This window comes from Engystomops pustulosus, chromosome 10, assembly GCF_040894005.1.
Source record: "Engystomops pustulosus chromosome 10, aEngPut4.maternal, whole genome shotgun sequence".
Lineage (NCBI taxonomy): Eukaryota > Metazoa > Chordata > Amphibia > Anura > Leptodactylidae > Engystomops > Engystomops pustulosus.
Window position 1 is genome coordinate 94131918 of NC_092420.1, and position 17003 is coordinate 94148920.

The following is a 17003-nucleotide window of genomic DNA, read 5'->3' on the forward strand; positions in this document are numbered from 1 at the left end:
TCCAGCCTCCAAACTTGATCATCTTAGCTAAAATCTGACTCTTCTCTGTTCATTGTCACTTTGCAGGATATTTTTTTAAATCGGTAAATGGACGAGATTTCACATAAAAGAGGGAATTCTAGAAATTACATTTCATACCCCACCGGAGCAGGAAGCAACTTAAAATCTTGGGTGTTTTTAAAGGAAATCTACCATTTGATTTCATGCCTTTGGAACCAAACATACCTTGAGAATGCTGTAATTACACTGATGCAGAAACACATCTTGTTCAATCCCTGAGCTGAGTGGTTTTGCTGTAAAAACATTTATAACATTCAGGGCCTTGGGAAAGCTGGATTGCTACAGTTCATAAACACACTACACATTGAGATTCCTGAACTGTCCAGACAGGACTAATCAACCTGAGCTGGATGACTGAGCTGGGGGATGGTGCAGCGATTGATTACTTCTGCCTCTCAGGCACAACACAGCGATTACATCATTCTCTGGAGCAGTGCATGACTAATGTGAGAGGAGGAGTCCCAGCACAGAAGAGACAGAGCCTCATAATCATAATTTTATAATTATTTATTCAGCAAAACCACTCAACTCAGGGATTAAACAAGATATGTTTCTGCATCAGTGTAGCTACAGCAGTCTCAAGGTATGTTTGCTTCATAATGCATCACATCACATGGTAGGTTTCCTGTAAATGGAACCCTGTGCTGTAAATATTATATTCCGCAACAATGTAATCATCCGATTATTACGTCACATTTAAAGGCGCAGTGACAAAGATCTCCACTTTTTTTCGCGCTGGGTGAGATCTGGAGCTGCTCTACATTTGGCAAACAACATAAACATATTTGTGTGAAATGTCAGACATATGGGCCGAGCGTTTTCCGTGTAGAAGTGACGCCGCGACTTCGCTGCCTGACAGATGCCTCTTCATTAAGTCTGTAAATGCTCCGCACTTCACATCTACAAGAAAACTCCACGTTATATTTCGGTAACTGAGTCTCATTTGCAAAATGTTCAGTGATTAAGATTAAAAAATGCGACAAAAAATAAATCAAAAACGTCCGGGAGCGCTCCGGAGGGATCCTCAATCCTCATTTGTGTATCGCACATTTGTTCCATGACACATCAAGTATAACAAACTAAATGAAGCGAACGTCTGTCGTTTAGAACGCCATAACGAGGCGCGGCGATGGCGGATCTATCCTCGCGGCTGTCCCTTTAAAAAGGGAACAGAATTACGTAAATACCGCACAGCTGGCAGCGAACAACTGCAAAAATGACAAAAGTCCAAAAATTGGGGCTCATTTATTTATCCGGCCGCTGGAGTTCACCGAAAGTGCATTGTCCGTGTATAATGCCCTGTGCCGCAATTCACTAAGATCGTGCGCCCGATATCCTGCATGTGTCGCTTCCCCGCTCAGGTCCCTGGAGTTCACCTTCTTCTTCCCGGTGCATGTAAGTGCATTGTCCGTGTATAATGCGCTGTGCGGGGAGTCACTAAGATCCTGCACCTGATATCCTGCATGTGTCACTTCCCCACTCAGGTCCCCGGAGTTCACCTTCTTCTTCCTGGTGCATGTAAGTGCATTGTCCGTGTATAATGCGCTGTGCGGGGAGTCACTAAGATCCTGCACCCGATATCCTGCATGTGTCGCTTCCCCGCTCAGGTCCCCGGAGTTCACCTTCTTCTTCCTGGTGCATGTAAGTACATTGTCCGTGTATAATGCGCTGTGCGGGGAGTCACTAAGATCGTGCGCCCGATATCCTGCATGTGTCACTTCCCCGCTCAGGTCCCCGGAGTTCACCTTCTTCTTCCTGGTGCATGTAAGTGCATTGTCCGTGTATAATGCGCTGTGCGGGGAGTCACTAAGATCCTGCACCCGATATCCTGCATGTGTCGCTTCCCCGCTCAGGTCCCCGGAGTTCACCTTCTTCTTCCTGGTGCATGTAAGTGCATTGTCCGTGTATAATGCGCTGTGCGGGGAGTCACTAAGATCGTGCGCCCGATATCCTGCATGTGTCACTTCCCCGCTCAGGTCCCCGGAGTTCACCTTCTTCTTCCTGGTGCATGTAAGTGCATTGTCCGTGTATAATGCGCTGTGCGGGGAGTCACTAAGATCATGCGCCTTATATCCTGCATGTGTCGCTTCCCCGCTCAGGTCCCCGGAGTTCACCTCCTTCTTCCTGGTGCATGTAAGTGCATTGGGGCACATTTAATAAGGGTCTGCGGAACGCATTTCCGTCTGGGTTTCCGAATTAACTGGGGTTTTTGGCGCACACGATTGGATTTTGCCGCATCGGCACCGGCTTTCATGCGACCCAAAACGGCGGGACGGGCCGTCGGACGATCCGACGGATTCGGACAACGTGCAGGATTTAACATCTCAAATTGTGTCGCAAGACAATGCACTTACATGCACCAGGAAGAAGAAGGTGAACTCCGGGGACCTGAGCGGGGAAGCGACACATGCAGGATATAAGGCGCAAGATCTTATTGACTACCCGCACAGCGCATTATACACGGACAATGCACTTACATGCACCAGGAAGAAGAAGGTGAACTCCGGGGACCTGAGCGGGGAAGCGACACATGCAGGATATCGGGCGCACGATCTTAGTGACTCCCCGCACAGCACATTATACACAGACAATGCACTTACATGCACCAGAAAGAAGAAGGCGAACTCCGGGGACCTGAGCGGGGAAACGACACATGCAGGATATCGGGCGCAGGATCTTAGTGACTCCCCGCACAGCGCATTATACACGGACAATGCACTTACATGCACCGGGAAGAAGAAGGTGAACTCCGGGGACCTGAGCAGGGAAGCTACACATGCAGGATATCGGACGCACGATCTTAGTGACTCCCCGCACAGCGCATTATACACGGACAATGCACTTACATGCACCAGGAAGAAGAAGGCGAACTCCGGGGACCTGAGCGGGGAAACGACACATGCAGGATATCGGGTGCATGATCTTGGTGAATCGCGCCGGACTTCATCTTCGCCGGACCGTCCAGATCGGGTATTGCAACAGGACCGGGTAAATAAATGTGCCCCATTGTCTTGTGACACTATTTTAAATCCCACGCTCAATCTGAACCCGTTGGATCGTCCGTAGCCACGCCCCCAATATCTGTCGCATGAATTCCAGCATCGCATGCGACACAATCCCCAGTTAAATACCCCTCCCAGTGGCGCAAATCATGAAAACGTCCAGAAATGCGATCTGTGGACCCTTAGTAAATAAGCCCCATTATTTTATATCACTGTCACCACGATTCAGCAAATGCGCCGTCCCTTTAAATCCCTCCTTCGTACCTATTTATTTTTTCTTTAACAAAACAACAGATTTTTTTTCTCCTGCTAACGAACAAGTAATTAGCGGCGGCGTTAAGGAACCTCCACGGGGTCCGCACTCAGTAAACAGCCTCATTAATTGGAGATGTTGGAGGAGAGAGCGACGCAGTTTAATAAAAATCCACCCTCGTATTCGCGGCTAATCAGCTAATGATGAGCAGAAATACGGATAATTAATACGACAATTAATATCGCCACGGCGACGAGGTTACAAATAATAATCCAGGGACTGATGGCTGTGACTTCACTGTTTAATAACCAATAAACTCGGGAAAAGGGATGAAGTTTCCATCCACTGTATACAGAGACGCATCGGAAGATCTTCTCTTCCGAAAGTGGGAAGAAATTTGGGCCCCTTCCTCCTGACAGAAGCGGCTCAGAGTCATGTTTGTAGCCTCTCGCTCAGAACCAAGCTGTAGGTATCAGTAGGCCACTGGGTGACGGAGCCTCTACGGGCAGTGAACTTTTTTTTAACGTCTTGGACAACCCCTTTAAATTAACGAGATGTGTGAATCTACCTCTGATGTTTTCAGCTCACAGAGCATTGTCTGGACTGGATAGAATCCTATCATCAGGCAGTCACAGCTCATCCTGCTCTCCGCTGTGGAGTGAATAATTGTGTCCAGTGTAGACAACGCTCTGTGAGCTAATCACATCACATCTCTCTGTAAGTTAATTACAAGGTACCAGTCAGGAGTCCATGCTTTTTAGCTCACAGAGCATTGTGGGTGCTGGATATAAGTGTTACAAGACAGGGAGCAGGACTGGCTGTGTACAGGGTTACTGCTTCTGGCAGCAAGCAGAGATCTTGACAATGTGAACACTAGTAATATCCCCGCAGCAGTTCCTCTGCCTTCTCATCCATTCTTCATGCGGTGATTATATTCATTTTTAATTGTCAGACTACACAACCCCCGCAGCTGCTCCCTCCGTCCCCCTGATGTGTATCCAAATCCGCTGCTTCCAGCACATTCTGCGGGACTGATGAAGTGCTAGCTGCGCCTCTTAATCAGGACAAAAGTGTATGTCAGGGTCCCCCCATCTGTGGCATCCAGGTGGTTACGTCCCCTGCTCCCCCTGAGCTGCACTCACATGTCTGCGGAGAGGAGCAGACACAAGCAAGAAAGCCGAGTCCCTGGTGGCTGCGGCTGCTGCAGAACAGCCTGCTCGCCTCCGATAGTAGCGGCCGCCATACATCTCTGTCTGATATCAGCCAATTAGTATGTCTGCTTGCTTCCATCTGAAGGGAAGCGCTTGCTTTCAAGGCAAAAATCTGCATAATCTTCTCTAAACAAGTGGAAAATATTAATTGACATTAACTATATATTGGCCAGAGACCTGCAAGTGCCAAGTTACTGATGCTTTAAAATAATCAAAAATAAATGTTCTTGTACTGAAATATCATGAATTCGGACTGTCCCTTTAAGGACCAATTCAGAAGATGGGACTATCCCTTTAAGATTGGAGTGGATATTCAAGTAGAAAATGGAGCTATGTTTAATAGGAAAAGAAAGAAGTTCAGGAGAGAAAAAACTACAAACTTTAGAATGATTACTGACTACCAAATCCTGCCCCATGACTGCCTCTTAAAGGGGCGTTCCATCCTATTAGGTCAGGATATTAAGGACAACCATACTGGTAAATACTGGTCACATTCGCTCCTGGCCCTAAAATCAGCGGAACAGGCAAAACCTTGACCGAAGGAGGAATTTATATCTGCAGCTTCTCTGAATGCACTGATAGCGGGTCCTCACACTGCTGTGCTCTTAATTCTCTGGGGCTCATTTACTTAACCAGTCCTGTCGCGATCTTGCGGCGCGTTCTCCGGCGTGGATTTGGGTTCTGCCGGGATTCACTAAGGTCGTGCGCCCGATATCCAGCAGGTGTCGCTGCTGCGCTGAGGTCCGCCGGAGTTCACCTGCTTCTTCTCCTGGTGCAAGTAAGCGCTGATCTTACGACACATTTCGTTTTTTAAATTCCACGATTTTTCCGAATCTGTCGGGTCGGCCAACGGCCACGCCCCCGATTTCTGTAGTGTGAAATCCGATCTTGTGCACCAAAATTCCCAGCGGAATTCGGCGCAAAATGGAAACATTCGGGAAACCCAACGGAAATGCGGCCGCGGAGCCCTTAGTAAGTGAGCCCCTCTACATTACATTGCTCCACAGACCCTCCCCTCTCCTCTGTTGTAGCCGTTTTCTGGTTGGATACTACAGCAGTCAGTTAAGGCAGAGGGGAGGGGTTTTGGAGCAACTCAATACAGAGAGCTAAGAGCACAGCAGTGTCAGGCATTGCCCCCAGTGCTACAATTTTGTAAACTAAGTCCATTTTTCACATTCTTGCTGCTTTACTTTTTATAGCAATCATTTAACTCTTATTATCAGAAAGCTGTGAGATCTACAAGACCCATAACTGTGACCCAACTGTGAACCAGATCCGGGTCATGTGTTTGGATTTAAAGGGAAAGTCCACTTTATAATAAGGAACGGAGACATTTGTTACAGGGAATGAGGGGGATATAATTCTACAACAGTGAAGCCATGAAAGGGGAAGACGTTGAGCAGGTGGTGGGGGGAATGTGTTGCACATGGGGTCCCCCCGCTCCCCCTGCTCCCCAGGTGTACTTAGTGGTTACGGCAGATTGCGCGTCTACTTACTCCCGTCTTTTCATCAAAGATTTTGATTCCTCCAAAGGAAACGGTTAAGAAGACTTTTTGCTTGTGTTCGCCTTTTGATCGCGCTCCTGCAGCAATACCCTGTAGAGAGGAGGAAAAAACACAGGATCTTGGGTTAAAGGGTGACCCCATTATTCCGAGGCTCTTTGAAACATTCAACTTGATGCAGGAACGACAAGGCTGCTGCAACGTTCAATCACTTTCCATGGAAGGGATTCAGGTCGAATTGGAGAACTAAGTAACAGGTGGGAAATCAGCGAGGGGAGGCGATCACCAGAGTACAAGCACAGGGAAAGAAATCTACATCCAGTGTAGTCCATGTCTGCAAATTCTATCTGCAACCACTTGGGGGAGCTCTATGTATACAGATTATTTATTATTGCATCCAATGGGTGAGGTTTGAGTCTGCGTGAAGTGAGTTCCACCTAGTGGTGACTAAAGGAAGAAGGTTTGTACATTTGAAATGTGTTGGGCTGACACACAGTATACACAGCTCCGCAAGGGAGATGAGTTCTATGGGGAATTTCTATATATTATATTTATATATTACATTATATTGTGGTTACTCCTGGGCAAGAAAATGCTCTATTATAATAACATACTGCAACAGTGTCATTTTTGCTGTTATTTATCTGCTGTATCTCCTTGTACTGGGAATGAAATCCTTGTAACACTATGCACCTCTTTTATACGGTTTGTCCTTTTTAACAATTACTATGAATATTAATATTACATTTTTTAATGGTTTAAATGGTCGCAGCAACATACAAGTGCACAGAAAGAAATCTGCAACATCCAGTGTAGTTCCATCTGCAACCACCTGGGGGAGCTCACTACATACAGATTCATTATTGCATCGAATGGGTGTCGTTTTAGTCAGCACGAAGTGAGCTCCACCTAGTGGTGACTACAGGAGCCAGAATTTTATCATTTCAAGGGAAACTTTCAGCAACTGTAACCATGTAGGCTGCAGACGGGGATATGTATTGTCCCTGGAGAGATGTGTAATAAGACCTTTCCTGTTGTTAGTAGCAACAGGACTGTGAAATATATATTGGATTGAAATTCCAGGACTGTGGAATGATATAGAATGACAGCAAGCAGAGAGTTTGACAGCTGTAAGGAGCTGGTGTGGAAAGTGTACTCAAATCTATACAAAAAAAGTGATGGAATGAAGGATTCTGTGTAAAGTAAATATTGTTACATTGTATCTGATCCGGGATTCTATGAAATCCATGGAGCAATAAATGTCAGCTATGACTTGGCTTCTCCGGGACGATGCATTAGCGGTGATTATTCGGAGGGAAACCTTTAGGCTTTGTTCAGACTTCAATCAAAAAATAGAAATGATTAAGATGGAGCAGAAACCCTGATGTCCTGCCGCTCGGGATAAAGGCCGCTGCGCCTGCTTACACGACAAGAACATTCATCTGCGCGACCGCCCGGGCCCCGGCGTCATTGTCCTCCGCTCAGATAAACCTCTCAATTATCCGGAAGAAAAGAATCCAGCGTCTCCGAGACAAGGGGACATTTTCACGGACGCGCGGGATGGCGTATTCTGCCAGCAGGTGCCGGGGCCGAGTGCTGGGTAAGTGGAAATGAAGGGGATTAAGCCTAATTTCTAATGTGCATATTCCCAGGGCGATAAAGGAAATTACTAATGAAAAAAATGGCAATGAGATCGGTCACAGATCTGTCAATATTTAGACAGTGGTCTGAGACACATGACTGCTGAGAGGAGAGAAGAAGATGATGGTGCAGCCAGGAGGAAGCGGTCAGGGACCACGGCAGGAGAGATATTATTACACCATATACTTTACACTATCCATGGAGGGAAATCCATGATGTGAATTAGTTCTTTCTTAACTGTTTATTTAATGGGTTTGTGAACAAGTCTCTGGAATCCGGTGCTTATGTTTTCCAGATTCTGGTGAGGTTCTGCAAGTTTTTGTGTCCAGTGGTTCAATGTCTTCAGTGTCCAGTGACTCAGCTCTCCAGTCCTTGATGTCCAGTGACTCAGCTCTCCAGTCCTTGATGTCCAGTGACTCGGCTCTCCAGTTTTTTGATGTCCAGTGACTCGGCTCTCCAGTCCTTGATGTCCAGTGACTCAGCTCTGCAGTCCTTGATGTCCAGTGACTCATCTCTGCAGTCCTTGATGTCCAGTGACTCGGCTCTGCAGTCCTTGATGTCCAGTGACTCAGCTCTGCAGTCCTTGATGTCCAGTGACTCAGCTCTGCAGTCCTTGATGTCCATTGACTCAGCTCTGCAGTCCTTGATGTCCAGTGACTCAGCTCTGCAGTCCTTGATGTCCAGTGACTCAGCTCTCCAGTCATTGATGTCCAGTGACTCAGCTCTCCAGTCCTTGATGTCCAGTGACTCAGCTCTTGAATCCTTGATGTCCGGTGACTCGGCTCTCCAGTCCTTGATGTCCAGTGACTCAGCTCTCCAGGCTTTGATGTCCGGTGACTCAGCTCTCCAGTCCTTGATATCTAGTGACTCAGCTCTCCAGTCATTGATGTCCAGTGACTCAGCTCTGCAGTCATTGATGTCCAGTGACTCAGCTCTCGAATCCTTGATGTCCAGTGGCTCAGCTCTCCAGTCCTTGATGTCCAGTGGCTCAGCTCTCCAGGCTTTGATGTCCGGTGACTCAGCTCTCCAGTCCTTTGTGTTTAGTGGCTCAGCTCTCCAGTCCTTGGTGTTTAGTGGCTCAGCTCTCAGATCCTGGTGTCTGGTGATTCATTTCTCCTGGTGTCTAATGGTCCAGATTACCTGTCCTGTTGTTGAATGGTTCAGTCATCCAGATTGTCTATAGGTTCTATATTATAGGATGTATCACCATCTTGCTGACATACATATGTGCTTATATACTGTGTGCACCTCTTATCTCCTCTCTATGTCTGTATTTTATATATAATAAAATGAGGAAATCTGCAGATGTAGCCAGGAGACGCGTCATGTATCGGAGGTCTGATCACTCTGCAGAATGAATAAACCTGATAATCTCATTGTGAGTCTGATGAGGAATGTGCAGTATTGTTACAATCTGAGCGCTTCGTCCTTCTATCTCTGTATTATTTGTGACTTTTATTGCTTCTTGTGTTCCCGGGGAGGAATATTCTATCACATCCGAGCACAAAGCTGCAGCAGCAACCTCAGATAACAGCGATCAGTGCCGCTCAGCCACCTGCCTTATATGTAGAACCGATTCAGAAGATTACTGGACTCTTAATAACTTCACCTTCCAGGTAACAGCTTCTTCCTATCTGATTGCAGAAATATTCTATTCTATCCATTCTTCATGGTATCATGACACCAAGTATGTAGCAGAGCTGAGCGCAGAGGCCACATTACCCCAGGTATGTAGCAGAGCTGAGCGCAGAGGCCACATTACCCCAGGTATGTAGCAGAGCTGAGCGCAGAGGCCAACTTTCCCCAAGTATGTAGCAGAGCTGAGCGCAGAGGCCAACTTTCCCCAAGTATGTAGCAGAGCTGAGCGCAGAGGCCACATTACCCCAGGTATGTAGCAGAGCTGACCGCAGAGGCCACCTTTCCCCAGGTATGTAGCAGAGCTGAGCGCAGAGGCCACATTACCCCAGGTATGTAGCAGAGCTGAGCGCAGAGGCCACCTTTCCCCAGGTATGTAGCAGAGCTGAGCGCAGAGGCCACATTACCCCAGGTATGTAGCAGAGCTGAGCGCAGAGGCCACCTTTCCCCAGGTATGTAGCAGAGCTGAGCGCAGAGGCCACCTTTCCCCAGGTATTTAGCAGAGCTATACAGACACTGAGGACTAGAGAGTGGAGCCACTGGACACAAAAACTTGCAGAACCTCACCAGAATCTGGAAAACATAAGCACAGGTATTTCCCTCAATGACTGGACGTCAAGGATTGAAGAGCTGAGCCACTGGACACTGAACCACTGGATGCCCACGACTGGAGAGCTGAGCCACTGGACCCTGAGGACTGGAGAGCTGAGCCACTGGACACTGAACCACTGGATGTCCACGACTGGAGAGCTGAGCCACTGGACACTGAGGGCTGGAGAGCTGAGCCACTGCACATACCCAAGGTGTATAGCAGTACTGAGCACAGAGACCCCCTTATCCCAGGAGTATAGCAGACCCTATTACCGCAGGAATATGTAGCAGAGATCAACGTGGGAATAACATGCTGATGATTGGGGGGTCTGACTACAGAACCCCCATTGATGACTAGTGTATAGGACCTATTCCCATGAATGAATGATGGATACGCCCTGGAAATGGATGACTGTCACATTTTGATATCTCAGCTAATTCTATGGAGAAAGAATCAGTCTGCTGCTCCATTCATTCAGGGGAGAAGGGTCCCTGATCAGTGGGGTTGTAGTATTTAGAGGCCACCAACCAGCCTGACGCCCCCTTATCCAGGGCTAGACTTCACGGGACCTACAGATCCCTATTCTCCTTGCCGTCCGACACCCAGATATCAGACACATATTCACTTCAGTGAGTCCCCAGATGCTTTCCCCATCTCCAATGCAATAGAACAAGTATAAGATGAGCTCAGGCTCATGACCAATGACATCATAGCAGGACCGCAGTGATGTCACATCATCCTTTATCCAGGATGACCTCAGACATGTAGGGACCAGGCACAGAACATCCATCCCGTACCTTGAGCTTCATCATTGAATCCTGGCATAACTTGTCTCCTCTGGCGGCCGAGACCTCGTCGATCCCAATGAGTTTCGCCTTGTACCGCACTCCGTCCCCCTTAAACCTTTTGATTAATGTGGCTTCACTGCGATCTTGGCCTAAAAGGAAACAGAAAAATCAAAAAATTGTAAGTAATCATAAAAATAAAGTGTCTCCCCTACAGGTGCCAGAGGCCCATGAAACGCTCCGGCGCCCGGGGTCTCATGACTTTTAACCAAATAATTTTTGTGCTCGAGGCAAAACTGGTGCAGACAACAAAGAAAAGAGAAATCATAGAAAACAACAGAAATAATCACCATCTGCCACATAATATAGAGCAGAGAGAACAGAATCACTCACATATGTCCCGAGCTCTGACTGGATCACATACAGAGGAGCAAATACTGCATCACATCAATTACTACCAAAGGTTTAAATAGAACCCAGAATTCACTATGATTGGAAAGTGAGAGAATAAAAAGGAATACAGCCTATCCATCACTAGAGAGCAGCGGTGCCATCACTGAGAATACAGCCTATCCATCACTAGAGAGCAGCGGTGCCATCACTGAGAATACAGCCTATCCATCACTAGAGAACAGCGGTGCCATCACTGAGATTACAGCCTATCCATCACTAGAGAGCAGCGGTGCCATCACTGAGAATACAGCCTATCCATCACTAGAGAGCAGCGGTGCCATCACTGAGAATACAGCCTATCCATCACTAGAGAGCAGCGGTGCCATCACTGAGAATACAGCCTCTCCATCACTAGAGATCAGTGGTGACATCACTGAGAATACAGCCTATCCATCACTAGAGATCAGTGGTGACATCACTGAGAATACAGCCTATCCATCACTAGAGAGCAGTGGTGACATCACTGAGAATACAGCCTATCCATCACTAGAGAGCAGTGGTGACATCACTGAGAATACAGCCTATCCGTCACTAGAGAGCAGCGGTGTCATCACTGAGAATACAGCCTATCCTTCACTAGAGAGCAGCGGTGCCATCACTGAGAATACAGCCTATCCATCACTAGAGAGCAGCGGTGCCATCACTGAGAATACAGCCTATCCATCACTAGAGAACAGCGGTGCCATCACTGAGATTACAGCCTATCCATCACTAGAGAGCAGCGGTGCCATCACTGAGAATACAGCCTATCCATCACTAGAGAGCAGCGGTGCCATCACTGAGAATACAGCCTATCCATCACTAGAGAGCAGCGGTGCCATCACTGAGAATACAGCCTCTCCATCACTAGAGATCAGTGGTGACATCACTGAGAATACAGCCTATCCATCACTAGAGATCAGTGGTGACATCACTGAGAATACAGCCTATCCATCACTAGAGAGCAGTGGTGACATCACTGAGAATACAGCCTATCCATCACTAGAGAGCAGTGGTGACATCACTGAGAATACAGCCTATCCGTCACTAGAGAGCAGCGGTGTCATCACTGAGAATACAGCCTATCCTTCACTAGAGAGCAGCGGTGCCATCACTGAGAATACAGCCTATCCATCACTAGAGAGCAGCGGTGCCATCACTGAGAATACAGCCTATCCATTACTAGAGAGCAGCGGTGCCATCACTGAGAATACAGCCTATCCATCACTAGAGAGCAGCCTTGACATCACTGAGAATACAGCCTATCCATCACTAGAGAGCAGCGGTGCAATCACTGAGAATACAGCCTATCCATCACTAGAGAGCAGCGGTGCCATCACTGAGAATACAGCCTATCCATCACTAGAGAGCAGCGGTGCCATCACTGAGAATACAGCCTCTCCATCACTAGAGATCAGTGGTGACATCACTGAGAATACAGCCTATCCATCACTAGAGATCAGTGGTGACATCACTGAGAATACAGCCTATCCATCACTAGAGAGCAGTGGTGACATCACTGAGAATACAGCCTATCCATCACAAGAGAGCAGTGGTGACATCACTGAGAATACAGCCTATCCGTCACTAGAGAGCAGCGGTGTCATCACTGAGAATACAGCCTATCCATCACTAGAGAGCAGCGGCGCCATCACTGAGAATACAGCCTATCCATCACTAGAGAGCAGCGGTGCCATCACTGAGAATACAGCCCATCCATCACTAGAGAGCAGCAGTGACATCACTGAGAATACAGCCTATCCATCACTAGAGAGCAGCGGTGCCATCACTGAGACTACAGCCTATCCATCACTAGAGAGCAGCTGTGTTATCACTGAGAATACAGCCTATCCATCACTAGAGAGCAGCGGTGACATCACTGAGAATACAGCCTATCCATCACTAGAGAGCAGTGGTGCCATCACTGAGAATACAGACTATCCATCACTAGAGAGCAGCGGTGGCATCACTGAGAATACAGCCTATCCATCACTAGAGAGCAGCGGTGCCATCACTGAGAATACAGCCTATCCATCACTAGAGAGCAGCGGTGCCATCAATGAGAATACAGCCTATCCATCAATAGAGAGCAGTGGTGTTATCACTGAGAATACAGCCTATCCATCACTAGAGAGCAGCGGTGACATCACTGAGAATACATCCTATCCATCACTAGAGAGCAGCGGTGCCATCAATGAGAATACAGCCTATCCATCAATAGAGAGCAGCGGTGTTATCACTGAGAATACAGCCTATCCATCACTAGAGAGCAGTGGTGACATCACTGAGAATACAGCCTATCCATCACTAGAGAGCAGCGGTGCCATCACTGAGAATACAGCCTATCCATCACTAGAGAGCAGCGGTGCCATCACTGAGAATACAGCCTATCCATCACTAGAGAGCAGCGGTGCCATCAATGAGAATACAGCCTATCCATCACTAGAGAGCAGCGGTGCCATCAATGAGAATAAAGCCTATCCATCAATAGAGAGCAGCGGTGTTATCACTGAGAATACAGCCTATCCATCACTAGAGAGCAGCGGTGCCATCACTGAGAATACAGCCTATTCATCACTAGAGAGCAGTGGTGCCATCAATGAGAATACAGCCTATCCATCACTAGAGAGCAGCGGTGCCATCAATGAGAATACAGCCTATCCATCACTAGAGAGCAGCGGTGACATCACTGAGAATACAGCCTATCCATCACTAGAGAGCAGCGGTGCCATCACTGAGAATACAGCCTATCCCTCACTAGAGAGCAGCGGTGCCATCACTGAGAATACAGCCCATCCATCACTAGAGAGCAGCGGTCCCATCACTGAGAATACAGCCTATCCATCACTAGAGAGCAGCGGTGCCATCACTGAGAATACAGCCTATCCATCACTAGAGAGCAGCGGTGCCATCACTTAGAATACAGCCTATCCATCACTAGAGAGCAGCGGTGCCATCACTGAGAATACAACCTATCCATCACTAGAGAGCAGCGGTGCCATCACTGAGAATACAGCCTATCCATCACTAGAGAGCAGCGGTGCCATCACTGAGAATACAGCCTATCCATCACTAGAGAGCAGCGGTGCCATCAATGAGAATACAGCCTATCCATCAATAGAGAGCAGCGGTGTTATCACTGAGAATACAGCCTATCCATCACTAGAGAGCAGCGGTGACATCACTGAGAATACATCCTATCCATCACTAGAGAGCAGCGGTGCCATCAATGAGAATACAGCCTATCCATCAATAGAGAGCAGCGGTGTTATCACTGAGAATACAGCCTATCCATCACTAGAGAGCAGTGGTGACATCACTGAGAATACAGCCTATCCATCACTAGAGAGCAGCGGTGCCATCACTGAGAATACAGCCTATCCATCACTAGAGAGCAGCGGTGCCATCACTGAGAATACAGCCTATCCATCACTAGAGAGCAGCGGTGCCATCAATGAGAATACAGCCTATCCATCAATAGAGAGCAGCGGTGTTATCACTGAGAATACAGCCTATCCATCACTAGAGAGCAGCGGTGCCATCACTGAGAATACAGCCTATTCATCACTAGAGAGCAGTGGTGCCATCAATGAGAATACAGCCTATCCATCACTAGAGAGCAGCGGTGCCATCAATGAGAATACAGCCTATCCATCACTAGAGAGCAGCGGTGACATCACTGAGAATACAGCCTATCCATCACTAGAGAGCAGCGGTGCCATCACTGAGAATACAGCATATCCCTCACTAGAGAGCAGCGGTGCCATCACTGAGAATACAGCCCATCCATCACTAGAGAGCAGTGGTGCCATCACTGAGAATACAGCCTATCCATCACTAGAGAGCAGCGGTGCCATCACTGAGAATACAGCCTATCCATCACTAGAGAGCAGCGGTGTCATCACAGAATACAGCCTATCCATCACTAGAAAGCAGCGGTGCCATCACTGAGAATACAGCCTATCCATCACTAGAGAGCAGCGGCGCCATCACTGAGAATACAGCCTATCCATCACTAGAGAGCAGCGGTACCATCACTGAGAATACAGCCTATCCATCACTAGAGAGCAGCGGTGTCATCACAGAATACAGCCTATCCATCACTAGAGAACAGCGGTGCCATCACTGAGAATACAGCCTATCCATCACTAGAGAGCAGCGGTCCCATCACTGAGAATACAGCCTATCCTTCACTAGAGAGCAGCGGTGCCATCACTGAGAATACAGCCTATCCATCACTAGAGAGCAGCGGTGCCATCACTTAGAATACAGCCTATCCATCACTAGAGAGCAGCGGTGCCATCACTGAGAATACAACCTATCCATCACTAGAGAGCAGCGGTGCCATCACTGAGAATACAGCCTATCCATCACTAGAGAGCAGCGGTGCCATCAGTGAGAATACAGCCTATCCATCACTAGAGAGCAGCGGTGCCATCACTGAGAATACAGCCTATCCATCACTAGAGAGCAGCGGTGCCATCAGTGAGAATACAGCCTATCCATCACTAGAGAGCAGCGGTGCCATCACTGAGAATACAGCCTATCCATCACTAGAGAGCAGCGGCGCCATCACTGAGAATACAGCCTATCCATCACTAGAGAGCAGCTGTGTTATCACTGAGAATACAGCCTATCCATCACTAGAGAGCAGCTGTGTTATCACTGAGAATACAGCCTATCCATCACTAGAGAGCAGCGGTGACATCACTGAGAATACAGCCTATCCATCACTAGAGAGCAGTGGTGCCATCACTGAGAATACAGACTATCCATCACTAGAGAGCAGCGGTGGCATCACTGAGAATACAGCCTATCCATCACTAGAGAGCAGCGGTGCCATCACAGAGAATACAGCCTATCCATCACTAGAGAGCAGCGGTGCCATCAATGAGAATACAGCCTATCCATCAATAGAGAGCAGTGGTGTTATCACTGAGAATACAGCCTATCCATCACTAGAGAGCAGCGGTGACATCACTGAGAATACATCCTATCCATCACTAGAGAGCAGCGGTGCCATCAATGAGAATACAGCCTATCCATCAATAGAGAGCAGCGGTGTTATCACTGAGAATACAGCCTATCCATCACTAGAGAGCAGCGGTGCCATCACTGAGAATACAGCCTATCCATCACTAGAGAGCAGCGGTGCCATCACTGAGAATACAGCCTATCCATCACTAGAGAGCAGCGGTGCCATCACTGAGAATACAGCCTATCCATCACTAGAGAGCAGCGGTGCCATCAATGAGAATACAGCCTATCCATCACTAGAGAGCAGCGGTGCCATCAATGAGAATAAAGCCTATCCATCAATAGAGAGCAGCGGTGTTATCACTGAGAATACAGCCTATCCATCACTAGAGAGCAGCGGTGCCATCACTGAGAATACAGCCTATTCATCACTAGAGAGCAGTGGTGCCATCAATGAGAATACAGCCTATCCATCACTAGAGAGCAGCGGTGACATCACTGAGAATACAGCCTATCCATCACTAGAGAGCAGCGGTGCCATCACTGAGAATACAGCCTATCCCTCACTAGAGAGCAGCGGTGCCATCACTGAGAATACAGCCCATCCATCACTAGAGAGCAGCGGTCCCATCACTGAGAATACAGCCTATCCATCACTAGAGAGCAGCGGTGCCATCACTGAGAATACAGCCTATCCATCACTAGAGAGCAGCGGTGCCATCACTTAGAATACAGCCTATCCATCACTAGAGAGCAGCGGTGCCATCACTGAGAATACAACCTATCCATCACTAGAGAGCAGCGGTGCCATCACTGAGAATACAGCCTATCCATCACTAGAGAGCAGCGGTGCCATCACTGAGAATACAGCCTATCCATCACTAGAGAGCAGCGGTGCCATCAATGAGAATAC

At 47.9% G+C, this 17003-nt stretch overlaps 1 protein-coding gene across 12 annotated transcripts in view; it reads right to left on the bottom strand.

The window, feature by feature from the left end:
- Nucleotides 1-17003, bottom strand: part of DAB1 (DAB adaptor protein 1) — a 507503-nt gene that overhangs the window by 60049 nt on the left and 430451 nt on the right. For all 12 annotated transcript variants that reach the window (XM_072128817.1, XM_072128815.1, XM_072128821.1 and 9 more), the window contains 2 exons: nt 10694-10833; nt 6023-6121 (listed from right to left, as the gene is read on the bottom strand). In XM_072128817.1, the coding sequence (XP_071984918.1) occupies nt 6023-6121; nt 10694-10833 (239 nt within the window). The remainder of the gene's footprint in view (nt 1-6022; nt 6122-10693; nt 10834-17003) is intronic.